We start from the raw sequence: 15,648 nt of genomic DNA on the forward strand, positions 1-15,648 counted from the left end.
ACGCCTACTACAGTAGTAAAAGTTTATATGCCAACTCAAACTCAATTCACAGATTCTCCACTTCCAAAATGGTAACAGTGCTGACATGCAAGCAAGGAGGTCATTTAGGATGTGTGTGAGGGAGAGCCTAGACATCTTACAGGTCAATGAAATTAAGGTTCAAGCCCCAAGGATGGATTATTGAGTCCCCTTGGCTAATAAAGAGTCCTAGGCTAATTTTAGAACTGATGAGATGTGGAAATACCTATACCCAAGATTAATTTTTTTAAAATTAATTTTATGAGGTTTTAAATTCACACCTAGCTTTTATTAGTGTATACAGTGATTGTGTTAACAAAATATGTCTAAAATAATTGCTATCCTGAGGGCACCACGGACATCAGGACCATAACAATGATGTCTAGATTCCATTTTGTGTCTGGCAACATCCTGTTTGCATGCCTTAAAAACTGAGTCACCATCCCTGTGTAATGAGTGAGAGTTTCAGCTCAGAAAGAGGATAAGGTGTTAGTGTTATCCATCAAAGAGCTTTGGTGTAAGGTTTCATTGGGAAGAGATGGGACTGTTGTAATATGACAGTGAGTGTTGAGAAATGAGAGAGGTGTTTTCTAATTCTTTACTTGTCTAAAATTTCTTTTTATAACCAAACCACTACTCTGTGTTAGCTAAGTAATCCTTCACTGTATAGAAATTATTTTTCAATAGGTACTTTTTAACTGTCTTTTTACATAAGTTTGGCTTAATAATCTTTCTAACCTCTGTAAGCAAATTATTAAACAGTTTTATTCCTTGGTAGCAATTGTCGCCCAGTAAAATGGACCATTTTTAAATTTTTTATCGTACTATTTCGTAATAGTTTTTATTGTGTCATTTGTCATAGTGTTTATCTGTGTTAAGTGTTAATGGTCTTTGTGTGGCATTTTTGATCAGTGTTGTATTTTAAATTCTATTCATTGCGTTTTTTGGTTATTCCTGTTCAGTTTTTAGAGCTTGTTGTGTTAATTGATTTTAACCACACTTCTCTTAATTGATTTGGTGTAAGTGCAATACTGATCGAGCAGCTTAACACCCTAAATCAGCAGCAACAGCAATTGTGTATCAGCATCAAATGTCTGTTGAACCTTTACATTTTTCTTACACATTTTGTATACATTTCATTTCTTCAGTATCTCTTGCTGTTTGTCTGCTTTTGTCCACTAATTTATTTTATACCAATATTTTTTTATGTATCTTAATGGAACTTATATGAGGAAAAATCCACTCAGTTCTTGGGTTCTATTGATGGGCAGTGTGTTACACAAGCAGTGGTCATGATGTAAACAATATTGTGAGTTATATTTGTTTCTTAATTTTGTAGACTGACAATGAAAAAGAGGAATCTGGAAAAACACTTGAAGAAAAAACCTATGTTTACCCTGCAGAAACACCTGATGGTTTGAACCTACTGAATGCATCATTCATTGTAAACCATACAGACCCATCTTTATTGCCAGCAAATACTGGAGTCTTGATACATGGCAGTCAAGGAAGGCCTTCTCCCAACAGTACTAACATTTTTAAAGATGCCATGTTAGTCAATATGCCTTCATCTGGCAGTGCTGAATCTACCAGCACATCAGATATTTTGTGTAAGTAATCATTAACTTTGTTGTGATACTATGTAGTTCTTTAAGAAATAAGCGATGGAACTTATCATTTAGTTGAGACATCAAGTTGTTGAAGGCACATAAATATGACTAAAAATGTTGATAAACTTTTGTACAATGCCCTCCTCCAACACACACACACACACACACACACACACACACACACACACACCTCTGCATGGCTATATAGTCCCAGCCAGCTAAATTGTACCAGAATTGCTGCTTCACTGGGGTGAGGCGTTCTATCCAGTGGAGTGGGTGAGAGAGGAAAGGAAGTGGAGACAAGAAAGTAAAGCTGGAGAGAAGAGTGGCTTACAGCTAGGAAGGAGAAACTTTTGGTATCCTGAATAGGCTTGCAGTACCAGTGACTTCATTCTGGTGCGAGCAGGGAATGTTGCATGTGGCGCACGATAACATGGGTGTGTGGACTGTAAGGGGTAAGATAGAACATAGGAAAAGGAAGAGAGTGTGGCAGTATGCCCATGAAATCCACTACCACAGCATTTTATCCAGCTCCAGCAGTGGCCATGCTAAGCTAGCTTGCCGCTGTTACCCACAGCCAGCTCCCCGGCCAGCAAATACTAACACGTCAGGCAACTGTCAGCAGGGTCTCGTCCACTTGCACCTTCTCTGCCATATACAAATTTTTCAAGTCATACCAGCTCCATGCCAGTGCACATTCAGTTGTCAGTGATAGGACTTTGTACTTGGACAGTTAATAGTAATGTTAATATATCTCAAACCTTGTCACTATTTGGCATGCAATTATCACCTGATGTAACTTTGTGTATGTAGTGGTTGTCAATAAAGAGTATGGGTACAGCAGAGAGGACTATGGGAATGCAGATTGAATTAAGTTGGGGAGGGGGAGGTGGGGAGTACTGGGAAAGGGTTACAAGTGGATGTGTGACAGAGGCTAGTGGAGATCGAGACCAGTAAACTGTGTGCTCCAAGGACAATTCCCATCTACATAATCTGGAGACGTTATTGGGAATGAGGGTGGGAGTCAATCCTATTCCCTGGGTTTGCTACCACTCCCAGCTCTTAGCCATCCTTCCCTCCAACCCTCCCTCGCTCTCCACACTTCCTTTTTTCCTTTATCTGCCCTACCATATAACACCTCTTAACCTTGTTGAACTATAGTACTGATACAACATACAATGTATATGTATGTATGTATGTATATTGGTATTCTGTAGTTAGCTGTGAAGAAGGACCTCTTCTGAAAGATTTGCAAAATTTTTATTTTAGTTGTGTGTCTTTTGTAATATCAGTGCCTCAGCTCCACATTGTGTTCTTATTTTCTCTCATTCCATTATTTATATTCCACCAAGAACTTCATAAGAAATAATTTATCCAGTGTGACAATCCCTATTTGATTAGACATTTTAGATGTCATGTAGCTCATTTATCATTGATCAGGAAATGCAACTAAAGACAAACGATAAATGATAGAATGCCAGTGGCATGGAGCCAGCTGTGTGTATCACTTTTAATTTTAGTTTATCGTGAACTGCCTGTGACAAAGTGGTCACTCCTGATGCATTATTGGGACATCCTGTTCTCTCAGTACCATCAACTTTGGCCTTGAGATAGGGACACTTTTCAGTTGCTTTGATAGCTTCAAGAGTTTTAACTTGAAGACTGCTTTCGTAAAATATAGGAGCGTATGGCTTTGAATGTAATTGCGTGATGACTGTGTCACCCACATGCTGTTCCCTCATACATTCAGTTACATAAAGAAAACATAGTATCTCGATGAATTTGTCTTTCGTTTTCCGTACAATGAGCACTCATTCAGTTGGAAAATGGCTCACCACCATGCAGCACATTTCTGCCTTATTCATATCCTCATCTTGATAAGAAGTCAAAGTTGCTAAATTTCCAGTATGCATCATCATTAACTGTTTAGAATGGAACAGCTGGTATCCATGGAATGTATACAGCTTTGCTATAGTCTATGCTACACTACCCCAGTATGTGGCTATATATTTGATCTTGAATGTGACGTATGTCATATCTTCCAAACAAGATACTTCAAGCCAAGGTACCTCTTTGTTGTGTGTGGCTTACTGTATGATCAAAAACATGTGTAAGTCTCCCCTTCCATTAGTCTGTAAATAATTGTCTAGGTTATGCAGATATGTATTCATATTTATATTCCGATTTTGCCCATGTCTTGGCTGTGAGATATCAATGCGCACTGCTCTCACAGGAGGTTGTACCTTGAGTGACATGCTTTCTTTCAATGTAGCTACTAAGGGCATGCTGAAAAGCAATGCTTCCAAATTTTTTATTCTGTTCTCAGTATTGGTTGAGGTGTTACATGTCATTCATATTACTTGGTTGACTTTCTTGCTTCAGTGATGGAAGTTGCACCCGTCTGCTACTAGAGGGCTTCGAATTGTAGCATGTAACATGCCAGTGTGTAACGTATCTATGTCAGTGTGTGACAATGTTCTGTAATTGGGTTTCTAATCACAGAAAATGTGCATCCAATTCAAAACCATAGAAAAATGAAAGTTGTATACGGTGATGATTCCAGACCACAAATGAGAGCTGCCACATATGAAACAATCTAATTTATTGGGTCCACTGTCATCAATTATCCTCCATACCATCCCTACTGGTCCCATCCAATTTTCATCTGTTTCCAGACCTTGAAGAACACCTTCAAGGACTTTGATAGTGATGAGGCGGGGGTTTCTAATCACAGAAAATGTGCATCCAATTCAAAACCATAGAAAAATGAAAGTTGTATACAGTGATGACTCCAGACCACAAATGAGAGCTGCCACATATGAAACAATCTAATTTCTTGGGTCCACTGTCATCAGTTATCATCCATACCATCCCTACTGGTCCCATCCAATTTTCATCTGTTTCCAGACCTTGAAGAACACCTTCAAGGACTTTGATAGTGATGAGGCGGTGCAAGAAGAGGTGAGGTAATGGCTCTGTCAACAAAGTCAAACATTCTAGAGTGACGGTACCAATGAGCAGGTCTCTCGGTGGGAGAAATGTGTTCATTGTCAGGGTGACTATGTCAAGAAATGAACATATAGACATGTAGATTAAAGATGTAGAATACCGATAAAGTTTGTTGTATTTAAAAAGCTATAAGAGTTTTCACATAAAAAATTCTGAGGCTTTACTTTTGAGGTGTGCTCTCGTACTTCATGTTCAACTGCAGTGAGCTGCATTGCTTCCTGGTCAGGTCTGTCCTTAACAGTGGGATGTTTCTTATCTACCTTGTTCTTTTCCTGACCCTATTTTACCTGCAAGCTCAAAAATTTGTGAGAATAGGCTCACTCTCCCGTCACAAACCTGTGCACCCAATACACCCCATTTTTTCACAATTTGTCAGTTATTTTTCTCTCTCTGTTTGAATTATAGGAGACTCTCCTGGGACTCTTCAAACAATTTTGCATTTTAGTTTCTCAAGCGTTTTCTGGTTATCCTTTTCTGATTTTTCACACAAAGCTGATAATAATTTTACAAGGATATCCCTTTGGGCAGATTATTAGATATATTTGACATCCCCTCATTTGCATCACCACTCTCCATAAGTGTGACTGAATTTTTGGAATATACAGGGTGAGTCTGGAGGAAAGGTAAATGCTTGGAGGGGTAATAGTATTGATGATTCTGGGAAAAAAAAACTTCAAATGAACATATGCTCTTTTGTTAACAGTATCCAATATATAGCTGTTTGAAAACCACCATTTTTTACTGACCATTTCAGTGCGCAGTTCTCACTTGTCGTTTATTGCTCACATAAAGGAATCATACGAATGAGAGCTCAGGTCAGTAACACAGCAGCTGTCTACAAGAGCAGTGAAATGCATCACAGTTGTCAATGGACTTTTTGAACATCTTTCCTGGGGAAATGTACACAGTTAAACAAAATGTTACATCTGTGTTTCATATACTAGCACCTGTATTTGACCTGTTCGTCATTGTCTTCATTAGTTTCCTCAGAAATGGTTAAGAACAGTACATATGTTCAATTTTTATTTATTTTTTTTTTAATTTATTTATTTATTTATTTTTCTTCCCCAGAATCGCTAATACTATAACCCCTCAAAGCATGTACCTTTGCTCCTGACTCACCCTGTATTCTGTATGCTCTACCTGACCTCAAAATTGTGCAATAAACTAACCAAACAACTACTTGATCAGGTAACTAAAAAGTAACATCAACAAAGCAGGCATGTGAAAACGTCCAGTGCTGATCAATGGAAGAACACACAATAATGACATCAGCATAAATCAAACACATCCCACACATATTGCATGTTTTCAGAACTCTGTGATGCATGCACACTATCTGTGTGCCAGCTGCGTTTTACATGCCACATAAATTAATATAAAATAACAATTTCTAAGCTCACTTCAACTGATGAAAAGACAAAACATAAAAGTGCAGAAAATGAAGTAGGCAAAAGGAAATACAGACATCCAAAAAATCAAATTGGCAGAAAATGAAACATATAAAAGCAGGAATGGCTAGCAGAGACATGCAAAGCTGTAGCATGTCTGCATGCATGACTACGTGAAAAAAGACTCGGATGAGCCAAACCATTATAACTACCCGCCACAAGTTGGAATGCTGCCTGGTAGCATTGTGGGCACATGACATGGTAAGGAAAGTATACAAGCAGAGAAGAGACAAATACGGCATCACTCTAGTGATAAGGACTGCAAAAGGGGAAACTCACTAACGTAACTGACGTTAAACAAAGGGCAGATTATTTTGCCCTGGCTCCTGGGAATGAGCATCTCAGAAATGGCAGCACAGGTAGGCTGTTCATTTGTTACTGTTGTTAGCATCTATGTGGTTGAAGAACAGTGAAAGAAAGAGTAGGTGACAAGGTGTTGGACACCCGCACCTCATCACAGCACTTGGATATCAGAGGCTTGTCCGTTCTGTAAAGTGAGGATAGTTGGCGATCTGTGGCAGATCTGATGACACAGTACTGTGCTGGCACTGGCACGAGTGTTTCAGAGCAGACCATTCAGCACACATTGTTGAACATGGGGATTTGCAGCAGAATACCCTTGCGTGTTTCTGTATTGATGAATGACATCATCAATTACTACTCCAGTGGACACAGGATTATTGAGATTGGACCAAGGAAACATGTTGCCAGCTCAGATGAATTATGTTTCTTGTTACACCAGGTCAATGGTCAAATCCAGATACACAATCATCCACCATGCCACAGACGCAGGCCAATGTGGGCAGTGTTGTGCTGGGATTTGGGGGGGGGGGGGGGGGGGACATTCAGTAGGGATTCCATCTGATCTGTGGTAGCAATCAAAGGCACCAGAACATCAGTGGACTATGTGAACATTATTGTGCACCACTTGCATCCCTTCAGGCTTGATGTCTTCTCTGGTAGTGATGACATATTCCAGGAGGATAAGTGTCCATATCACAGGGCAAGAATCATGCTACAGTGCTTTGAGAAGATCATAGTGAACTCACGTTGATGTCTTGGCCACCAAATTCACCTGATCTTAAACCGATCCAACACATCTCACACACCATTAGGTGTCAGCACTGTGTCCAGAAACCACCAACCCATAATTTACAGGAATAGCGTGATTTAAGCATATACATCTGGTGCCACACACCTCCGGAAACTGTCCGAGGACTTGCCGAATCCATGCCATGGAACTGTGTTACGTTCCAAATGTCGACCATTACGCTGATAAGCAGGTGATTGTAATATTTTGGCTCATCAGTGTAGGTGGCACATATAGAAAAATTAAAGTGACCTTTGGAGAAAAGAATAGTACCTGTGTGAATATCAACAGCTCAAATGGCAAGTCAGTACTATGCAAAGAAGAGAAGAGTGAAAGGTTGAAGGAATATATGGAAGGGCTATGTATACAAGGGAAATGAACTTAAAGAACATGAGATATTATATTGCAAGAAGATCTTGACAGAGCACTGAAAGATCTAATTCAAAACAAGGCACCTAGAGTAGACAGTATTCCCGTAGAATTATGGACATATTTGAGAGAGACAGCCATGAAGAATTGTTCTACCTGACATACAAGATATATGTAACACAAAATATCCTCAGACTTCAAGAAGTATGTAATAATTCCAACTCCAAAGAAGGTAGTTGCTGACATGTGTGAACAGTACAGTTGCAAAAGACTAACATGAATTATTTACAGAATACTGGAAAAATCTGACAGAATCTGACCTTGGGAAAGATCAGTTTAGGTTCTAGAGAAATGTAGGAACACACTAGGCAATATTATCTTAGAAAGATAAATGGAAGACATGTAAACTCACGTTTGTAGTATTTGTAGATTTAGCAAAAGAGTTTTACTTCTTCAGTGGAATACACGTGTTGAAATTCTGAATGTAGTGAGGATAACGTATGGGAATCAAAGGTTGATATACAACTTGTACAGAAACCAGATTGCAGTTATGAGAGTCAAAGGATGTGAAGGAGAATCAGTAGTTGGGAAGGTATTGAGATGGGGTTGTAGCATATTCCCGAATTTATTCAAACTCTGTATTTCCCATCCCATCATCTCATTCTGTTTATTTGTGGTAGGTCCTTATGCATTCTCCAAAGTTAATAACCATGTTGGAACTCCTGTCAATCAGATTTTCTATTATTCAAGCTTATTCTTTAATTTTCTTGTTGCATTGATGGCTTTATTGATGCTGTATCTTATTTTCTGCTTTATACCAAATGGAAACAAATTAATTATAGCTTTAAAGACTAAAAAGAATTCTCAGTTTTTAATATTGTTACCATTTATTCTTCTTTATTTCCAATTTTTCAATTTAAAATTCATATATATATTCACTGACTTGTTATTTTGACTAAGCTTTAGTTTTCTTCTGTTTTATTCAGTGTCATCTCAAGACATAGATTTGGCTGTGCTCTTAGGAGATCTGGCAGCTGAAAGAAAAGTTGATGATGATAGCATTCTTGGTTCACAAAAAATTGATGAAGAGTCTGATGGAGAAGAAGAAGAAGATGATGATGTACTTAGTCGATCAATGATGGAGAAAGTTGAATTTGGAACAGATGAAGATACTGGTAAGTATTTTGTTATGTACTGTCATTTAGTTTACTACTGTTCTGTGTTCTCAAAAGATTTTATAAAGTTAATTCAAATAACTGCTAGATGTATTATGAGACATTAAGTTTCATTATTTCCATAATTTCTAAGATTTATATTGTGTGTGTGTGTGTGTGTGTGTGTGTGTGTGTGTGTGTGTGTGTGTGTGTGTGTGTTTTTTGTGGGTGCGCGCCTGAGGCAGCATGCACATTTTCATTCTCTCTGCATCTTATATTTTAATTATGTAAAGCTTTTGTTGTATATTTTCAGGAATAAAGGCCAGTAAAAGTAGTGTACAGGACTCGAAACCAGAATTAGAAAATGAAGGAATATTGCTGGATTATTCTGCAGTTACAAAGCAAGAGAAAGACAAAATAATTGACAATAACAAAACAGATTTTATTTTTGACAAGTATGTATTTTTTAATCATTTAGTGTCCTTTGCAGTCAAGAACATTTGTCATAGTAACTGTAGATGTAAGTTACTAGACATGTCCTCTACGCAGGCTCCAGCAGTCGTTAGACATTAGGGTGAAATGTGGTGTATATGTAGAAATGAGAAGCATTCTGTAAGGGAGAGGATTCCTTATTGACACAAGCCTGTGAGTCACATGGCACCTGATCCCAATCTTGTGAGCAGCTGCATTGTGTTGTGGAACAAACAACTTGTGCTCAGTGTGCAAATTTAGGGACAAAAGGAAACTTCTCAGGCTTAGTAAACTGAAACTTAAATGCAGGTCTAGCATTTTATCACTGCACAAACACTCTTGAATTGATAATTTGGTTGTGCTTGAACATCACAGAAGCTCATCAATCACAAGAACACCTTAATAGCGATTTGAATCACTTCACTTTTTTGGACTGCTAGTGGTAGCCAACACTTAATACTGAAAGCAGTTTTGATACATAAACACAAGCCAAACAGCAGATGATGATGTACTCCTTCTTGGATAGAGAGCACTTCTCTGTCTGTGTACACTACGGGATTTTCTTAAGTCCCCAAACATTTTGTTGACAAAAGTTACTAAAATTTTCAATAATTTGTAAACATTAAATTAAAAATACTGGCAGGAGATTGAAAATGAGATTCTTTTGACATACTTGTTCCTGGTGCATTGTTTCATTGTGCTGGCACTACTTAGTGAAGTCCTCTATTTTTCGTGTTCTTCAAAAGGAGTGCTTGTTACACCTCTATGTCTTAGTTGGTGTGAAACTTTACTGGCTTCTGTCATATTCAGATTTACCATGCGGTAAAACACAATATACACATGTTGTATCATAATTAACAGCAAACACTGGAATGTGAAAATACAGAGTAATAGAAGTATAAACATTGTAGTAAACATGAGGTTGCAAATGAGCCATTTACAAGATAACTGTGAATGCATGGTTGCAAGTTGCTGCTGACTTCTGTTTGAAGTATTGCCATACTCAATACAAATGTATTTTAAATGTAAACTTTTCGATTAAGTTCTCATCTAATTGGGATCAAATTTCATTGATGGCCTACGTAACAAGAAATAAAATTCTGTTGCAGCACATTGCATGTTACAGTTTACACTCATACATGTTAGAGTAGGTGTTCTGTGTTTCATCCATGCATTTGGATAAATACTGCACTCTTTTTTGCAGTGAATTACAAATTCTTTCACCCACCCACAGATCATCTCATAAAGCTTGAGAAGACTGTGTAATTCAGTGGTTTGACATATAATGCACCTATATGTTCCAAAATGAATATGTCAAACAGTGCATGTACACTCCTGGAAATGGAAAAAAGAACACATTGACACCGGTGTGTCAGACCCACCATACTTGCTCCGGACACTGCGAGAGGGCTGTACAAGCAATGATCACACGCACGGCACAGCGGACACACCAGGAACCGCGGTGTTGGCCGTCGAATGGCGCTAGCTGCGCAGCATTTGTGCACCGCCGCCGTCAGTGTCAGCCAGTTTGCCGTGGCATACGGAGCTCCATCGCAGTCTTTAACACTGGTAGCATGCCGCGACAGCGTGGACATGAACCATATGTGCAGTTGACGGTCTTTGAGCGAGGGCGTATAGTGGGCATGCGGGAGGCCGGGTGGACGTACCACCGAATTGCTCAACACGTGGGGCGTGAGGTCTCCACAGTACATCGATGTTGTCGCCAGTGGTCGGCGGAAGGTGCACGTGCCCGTCGACCTGGGACCGGACCGCAGCGACGCACGGATGCACGCCAAGACCGTAGGATCCTACGCAGTGCCGTAGGGGACCGCACCGCCACTTCCCAGCAAATTAGGGACACTGTTGCTCCTGGGGTATCGGCGAGGACCATTCGCAACCGTCTCCATGAAGCTGGGCTACGGACCCGCACACCGTTAGGCCGTCTTCCGCTCACGCCCCAACATCGTGCAGCCCGCCTCCAGTGGTGTCGCGACAGGCGTGAATGGAGGGACGAATGGAGACGTGTCGTCTTCAACGATGAGAGTCGCTTCTGCCTTGGTGCCAATGATGGTTGTATGCGTGTTTGGCGCCGTGCAGGTGAGCGCCACAATCAGGACTGCATACGACCGAGGCACACAGGGCCAACACCTGGCATCATGGTGTGGGGAGCGATTTCCTACACTGGCCGTACACCACTGGTGATCGTCTAGGGGACACTGAATAGTGCACGGTACATCCAAACCGTCATCGAACCCATCGTTCTACCATTCCTAGACCGGCAAGGGAACTTGCTGTTCCAACAGGACAATGCATGTCCGCATGTATCCCGTGCCACCCAACGTGCTCTAGAAGGTGTAAGTCAACTACCCTGGCCAGCAAGATCTCCGGATCTGTCCCCCATTGAGCATGTTTGGGACTGGATGAAGCGTCGTCTCACGCGGTCTGCACGTCCAGCACGAACGCTGGTCCAACTTAGGCGCCAGGTGGAAATGGCATGGCAAGCCGTTCCACAGGATTACATCCAGCATCTCTACGATCGTCTCCATGGGAGAATAGCAGCCTGCATTGCTGCAAAAGGTGGATATACACTGTACTAGTGCAGACATTGTGCATGCTCTGTTGCCTGTGTCTATGTGCCTGTGGTTCTGTCAGTGTGATCATGTGATGTATCTGACCCCAGGAATGTGTCAATAAAGTTTCCCCTTCCTGGGACAATGAATTCACGGTGTTCTTATTTCAATTTCCAGGAGTGTATTTTGACCTCCAATGCCAACTGACCTCAGTCCTCTGGAATTTTCCATGTGGGGTCATCTCAGAAGTGAAGTGTACTGCAGTCCTGTTGATACAGCACAAGAATCATGTATAAACAAGGTAATTGGAGGATGGGAAAGAAAATTGCTGTCAAACTTGGAATAAATCGGTGAAAAACAATCAGGAGAAGGCCCTGCAGTGTAGTGAACCATAAACAAAGTGTTATATGCAAATTCGGAAATAACTATGTACCCATCTACATGCACAGAAATCAGTACTAGAGAAGATGCAGTGGAAAAATATTGGTCAAAATATGTGGTGCAGATAAAGAACAAAGCGAACTAGTACATAGGGTAGAAAACAGATGACAGTTTGAACAAGATAGATGACAACAAAGGCTGACAAGGTTACATGTTATAATGTCATTAGGACCGAGCGAGGTGGCGCAGTGGTTAGCACACTGGACTCGCATTCGGGAGGACGACGGTTCAATCCCGTCTCCGGCCATCCTGATTTAGGTTTTCCGTGATTTCCCTAAATCGCTTCAGGCAAATGCCGGGATGGTTCCTTTGAAAGGGCACGGCCGATTTCCTTCCCCATCCTTCCCTCACCCGAGCTTGCGCTCCGTCTCTAATGACCTCGTTGTCGACGGGACGTTAAACACTAATCTCCTCCTCCCCCTCTATAATGTCATTAGGATTATTTTTCTTTTTTAAAGACACTCGTAGTTAAAAATAAAGAAATATAACTCTGGGAAGCCTAGCTAACAACATTTTTTGAATGCTATATTGCTCTATTTTTAGAAACCACCACATTTATAGCGTATCTGTAGTATTGCACAGCACATAAAGAACTATATTTTCATAAAAAAGGTACAGTTGCATCAACTGAGAATAAAACTAAATAAAACCAAGGACCTCAACAAAAAATAACAATGTCCTGCAGGGATGCATCAGTTAGGTGTGTGGGTAGACTAAATACTATCTACCTAGACGATCAAAATTGTGCAGTAGACTTCATCTCAGTCTGCACGTTAAGAAAATGTTGAGTGTGATATCATTATTTTCAAAGTGCAGCACCTGTAAATTTGAATGGATGTTAGTAATTTAATTGCCTGTTTCATGAAGATGTGTGCTTAGAGCCGACCTTGAGCCTGAGTTGTTTCTATGCTCTCTAAAACAGACCTCAAAGCTTCCCATTTGGTCCATATATCTGGAATCATCCGTGATGCAATACACACTTGGTGACTAAAAGTTTTCCAACTTTGTCTCCTTCATGTGCTTAAATTTTAGGCCATTATTGTTTGGTACAAAGACCAACCTTATTATAACTATTACCATTATAAGGTATCCTCGTATATTTACTATCACTATAAGGTGTGTTACATGTTGGGACTAGCGTAATTGGAGTACTAGATGATGCAGAGGTGCCCACATTATTATGCCCTATGTTCATTTCCTGCAACACATTTCTGTTAGTGCTGTTGATAAAGTCTGCATCATATCCATTAGAATATGCTATAAAGTGGATTATCCTAAATTTGTAGTCATGAGCTTCATGTGACAAAGGGACACTGTGTAATCTATGAAGCAGTGCCCTGAAGACTGCCTTCTTGTACTACAAAGGTGGTTAGAGGAGCTGTGAATTACTAACTTTGAAGTAGTTGTCTTTCTTTAAATATCACAGCTGATTGTATTACCATTAATCCTGATGGACAAATGCAAAAAGGGAAGAAAACTGTCAATATTCTCTTCCATTGTGAGTTGGATATTATCATGTATTTTATTCAACTCCTCCCAGAAAATCAATGCAATCCTGAAAGGAACCCTTGTGTAATAAAATATCATCCACATACCTAGCCCAAAAGACTATCGTACTGGAATGACTATTGAAGTTAACCATCATGTTCTGTTGGCTAGGAAGTATGAAAGAGGTGAGCCCGTGGCCCCCCCAAATTTAATGTAATTAAAACTTAAAACCAGCTGCAGTAGCTGAAGTACGTCAGTCTCATCAGGTGATCGTCTACTGTGTTCCTTAAGATTCTCACTAACTTTGTGCTTTACCTGGTCTGTCAGGATACTTGTATACATGTTTCTTATGTCAAAGGAAACAAATTAAGTTCCTTCAGGGCTGCTAAGTCAGATACTTTACCAATAAGTTCATTCCTATTCGCTATGTTGTGCTTTAGTGGATATTTAAAAATTTTTATCCAAACATTTGGCTAATAATAGGATCATTTGTTTCATTAATAATTTGTCAGAGAAGCATATCTTCTTTGTGTTTCTTAAGAACTTCCCGAAATCTAGGGGCAGATGAGCTCATCTGAATTATGGTGTTCTTTTTATAGCGACCTGGAAAAACTTTTGTGTTCTTTAGTGTTCTTCAATATGGTCAAATGTTTAGATGTTAGGTTGAACCTAGACCTGTCTGTGTAGTTCTTCACATACTGTTTTCTGATATAACTGCTGCTGGCTTTGATTTATCCACATGCACTACAAGAGCACCTAGTATCCTCGAGTTTTTTATTAATCTATTTTATGGTAATATCTTCTAAAGACCTTGTCAATTAGGGGGCCTGAGTGCCGAAGCACTCACTGTATATTTCCAGTTACTGCATGCAGAGAAAATATATTATCTGCTAGAATTGAACTGAAGAACATTTACTTGGTACCTCTACTAGTTTCCTTCTAAAGTGAAAGGCTACTGGGATTGCCCAATTTCCAATGTCGATTAATAAATAGAGACAGATTGGTTCATTCTAAACTCTGTACTTTTCTTGAGGTAATTGATTTACTACATTTCCCAACCAATGTGATCTGTGTAATAATAACACATTAAGGAACTTGAACTAAAATCCTACCTACATTAAGTAATGGATGACTTTACATGCAGAACAAACTTGTGCAGAGTTGGTTTCCTTTTTTGTTTCTAGATTCTACTGTTCTGAAGGCCCAGGAGCACTTCCCTTATCGTACCAAACCCAAATTCGACACATCTTATTTTTAAGTGGCATGGAACCAAATTGTTGGGAGGGGGGGGGGGGGGGGGAGGGTAGCCCAATAAAAACTGTGATATCACTTTTAAAAGTGTCAATCTACTGCCTATGCATCATAGCAAATTTCCGTGTATGGTGCATCTGTAAGTACTACATCACAAATAATAAAAACCACATAAAAATGCTGCCAGTGGCAACAAGTGAAAGCACACTTGCTACTTAAGTGAAGAAGATTGGCAATCCGAGTACTGTATTGCTGGTTAGTTTGCTTTTGACTTAGATAAAATTTTTGTTATGACATAATTATTAGTTTGTTGCTTCTGAAATGAGAACTTGATGAATATTACATTTCTCAAAACACAGCAACTAGGGAGCCACCAGGAGAGCTAATGCACATAAGTAGAAAATAACATTGCTACCTTATTTGCAATTAAACACTTCCATGTATGCACAAGAAAGCTGCACTGTGCAAAAAATAAAGCCAGTAGAGTTTATATTTTTAAATTAACTAAAAAATTGTGCTCTATAGTGCTGTTTCAACTGGAGACTACAGTTTTCTCAGTTATCCCTGACAGATGATATCCAGATCCCCTGATATTCATCATGTTCCACATGGTAGTGCTAATTGTAGCTGCAGTTTTCTGGATATAAAAACAAATGTTCCTTTAGGGTGGTCCTCATATGTATTTATACACATAAATGTGCAAATTTTTAGGCAAAACCAGTTATG

The 15,648-nt window shown here is 39.6% G+C and overlaps 1 protein-coding gene across 1 annotated transcript in view; it reads left to right on the forward strand.

The window, feature by feature from the left end:
* Positions 1-15,648, forward strand: part of LOC126184527 (DNA polymerase zeta catalytic subunit) — a 227,703-nt gene that overhangs the window by 44,732 nt on the left and 167,323 nt on the right. Inside the window, exons 8-10 of the mRNA XM_049926929.1 lie at positions 1,358-1,628; positions 8,534-8,722; positions 9,015-9,156. Coding sequence (XP_049782886.1) covers positions 1,358-1,628; positions 8,534-8,722; positions 9,015-9,156 — 602 coding nt within the window. The remainder of the gene's footprint in view (positions 1-1,357; positions 1,629-8,533; positions 8,723-9,014; positions 9,157-15,648) is intronic.

Source organism: Schistocerca cancellata, chromosome 4, assembly GCF_023864275.1.
Source record: "Schistocerca cancellata isolate TAMUIC-IGC-003103 chromosome 4, iqSchCanc2.1, whole genome shotgun sequence".
Lineage (NCBI taxonomy): Eukaryota > Metazoa > Arthropoda > Insecta > Orthoptera > Acrididae > Schistocerca > Schistocerca cancellata.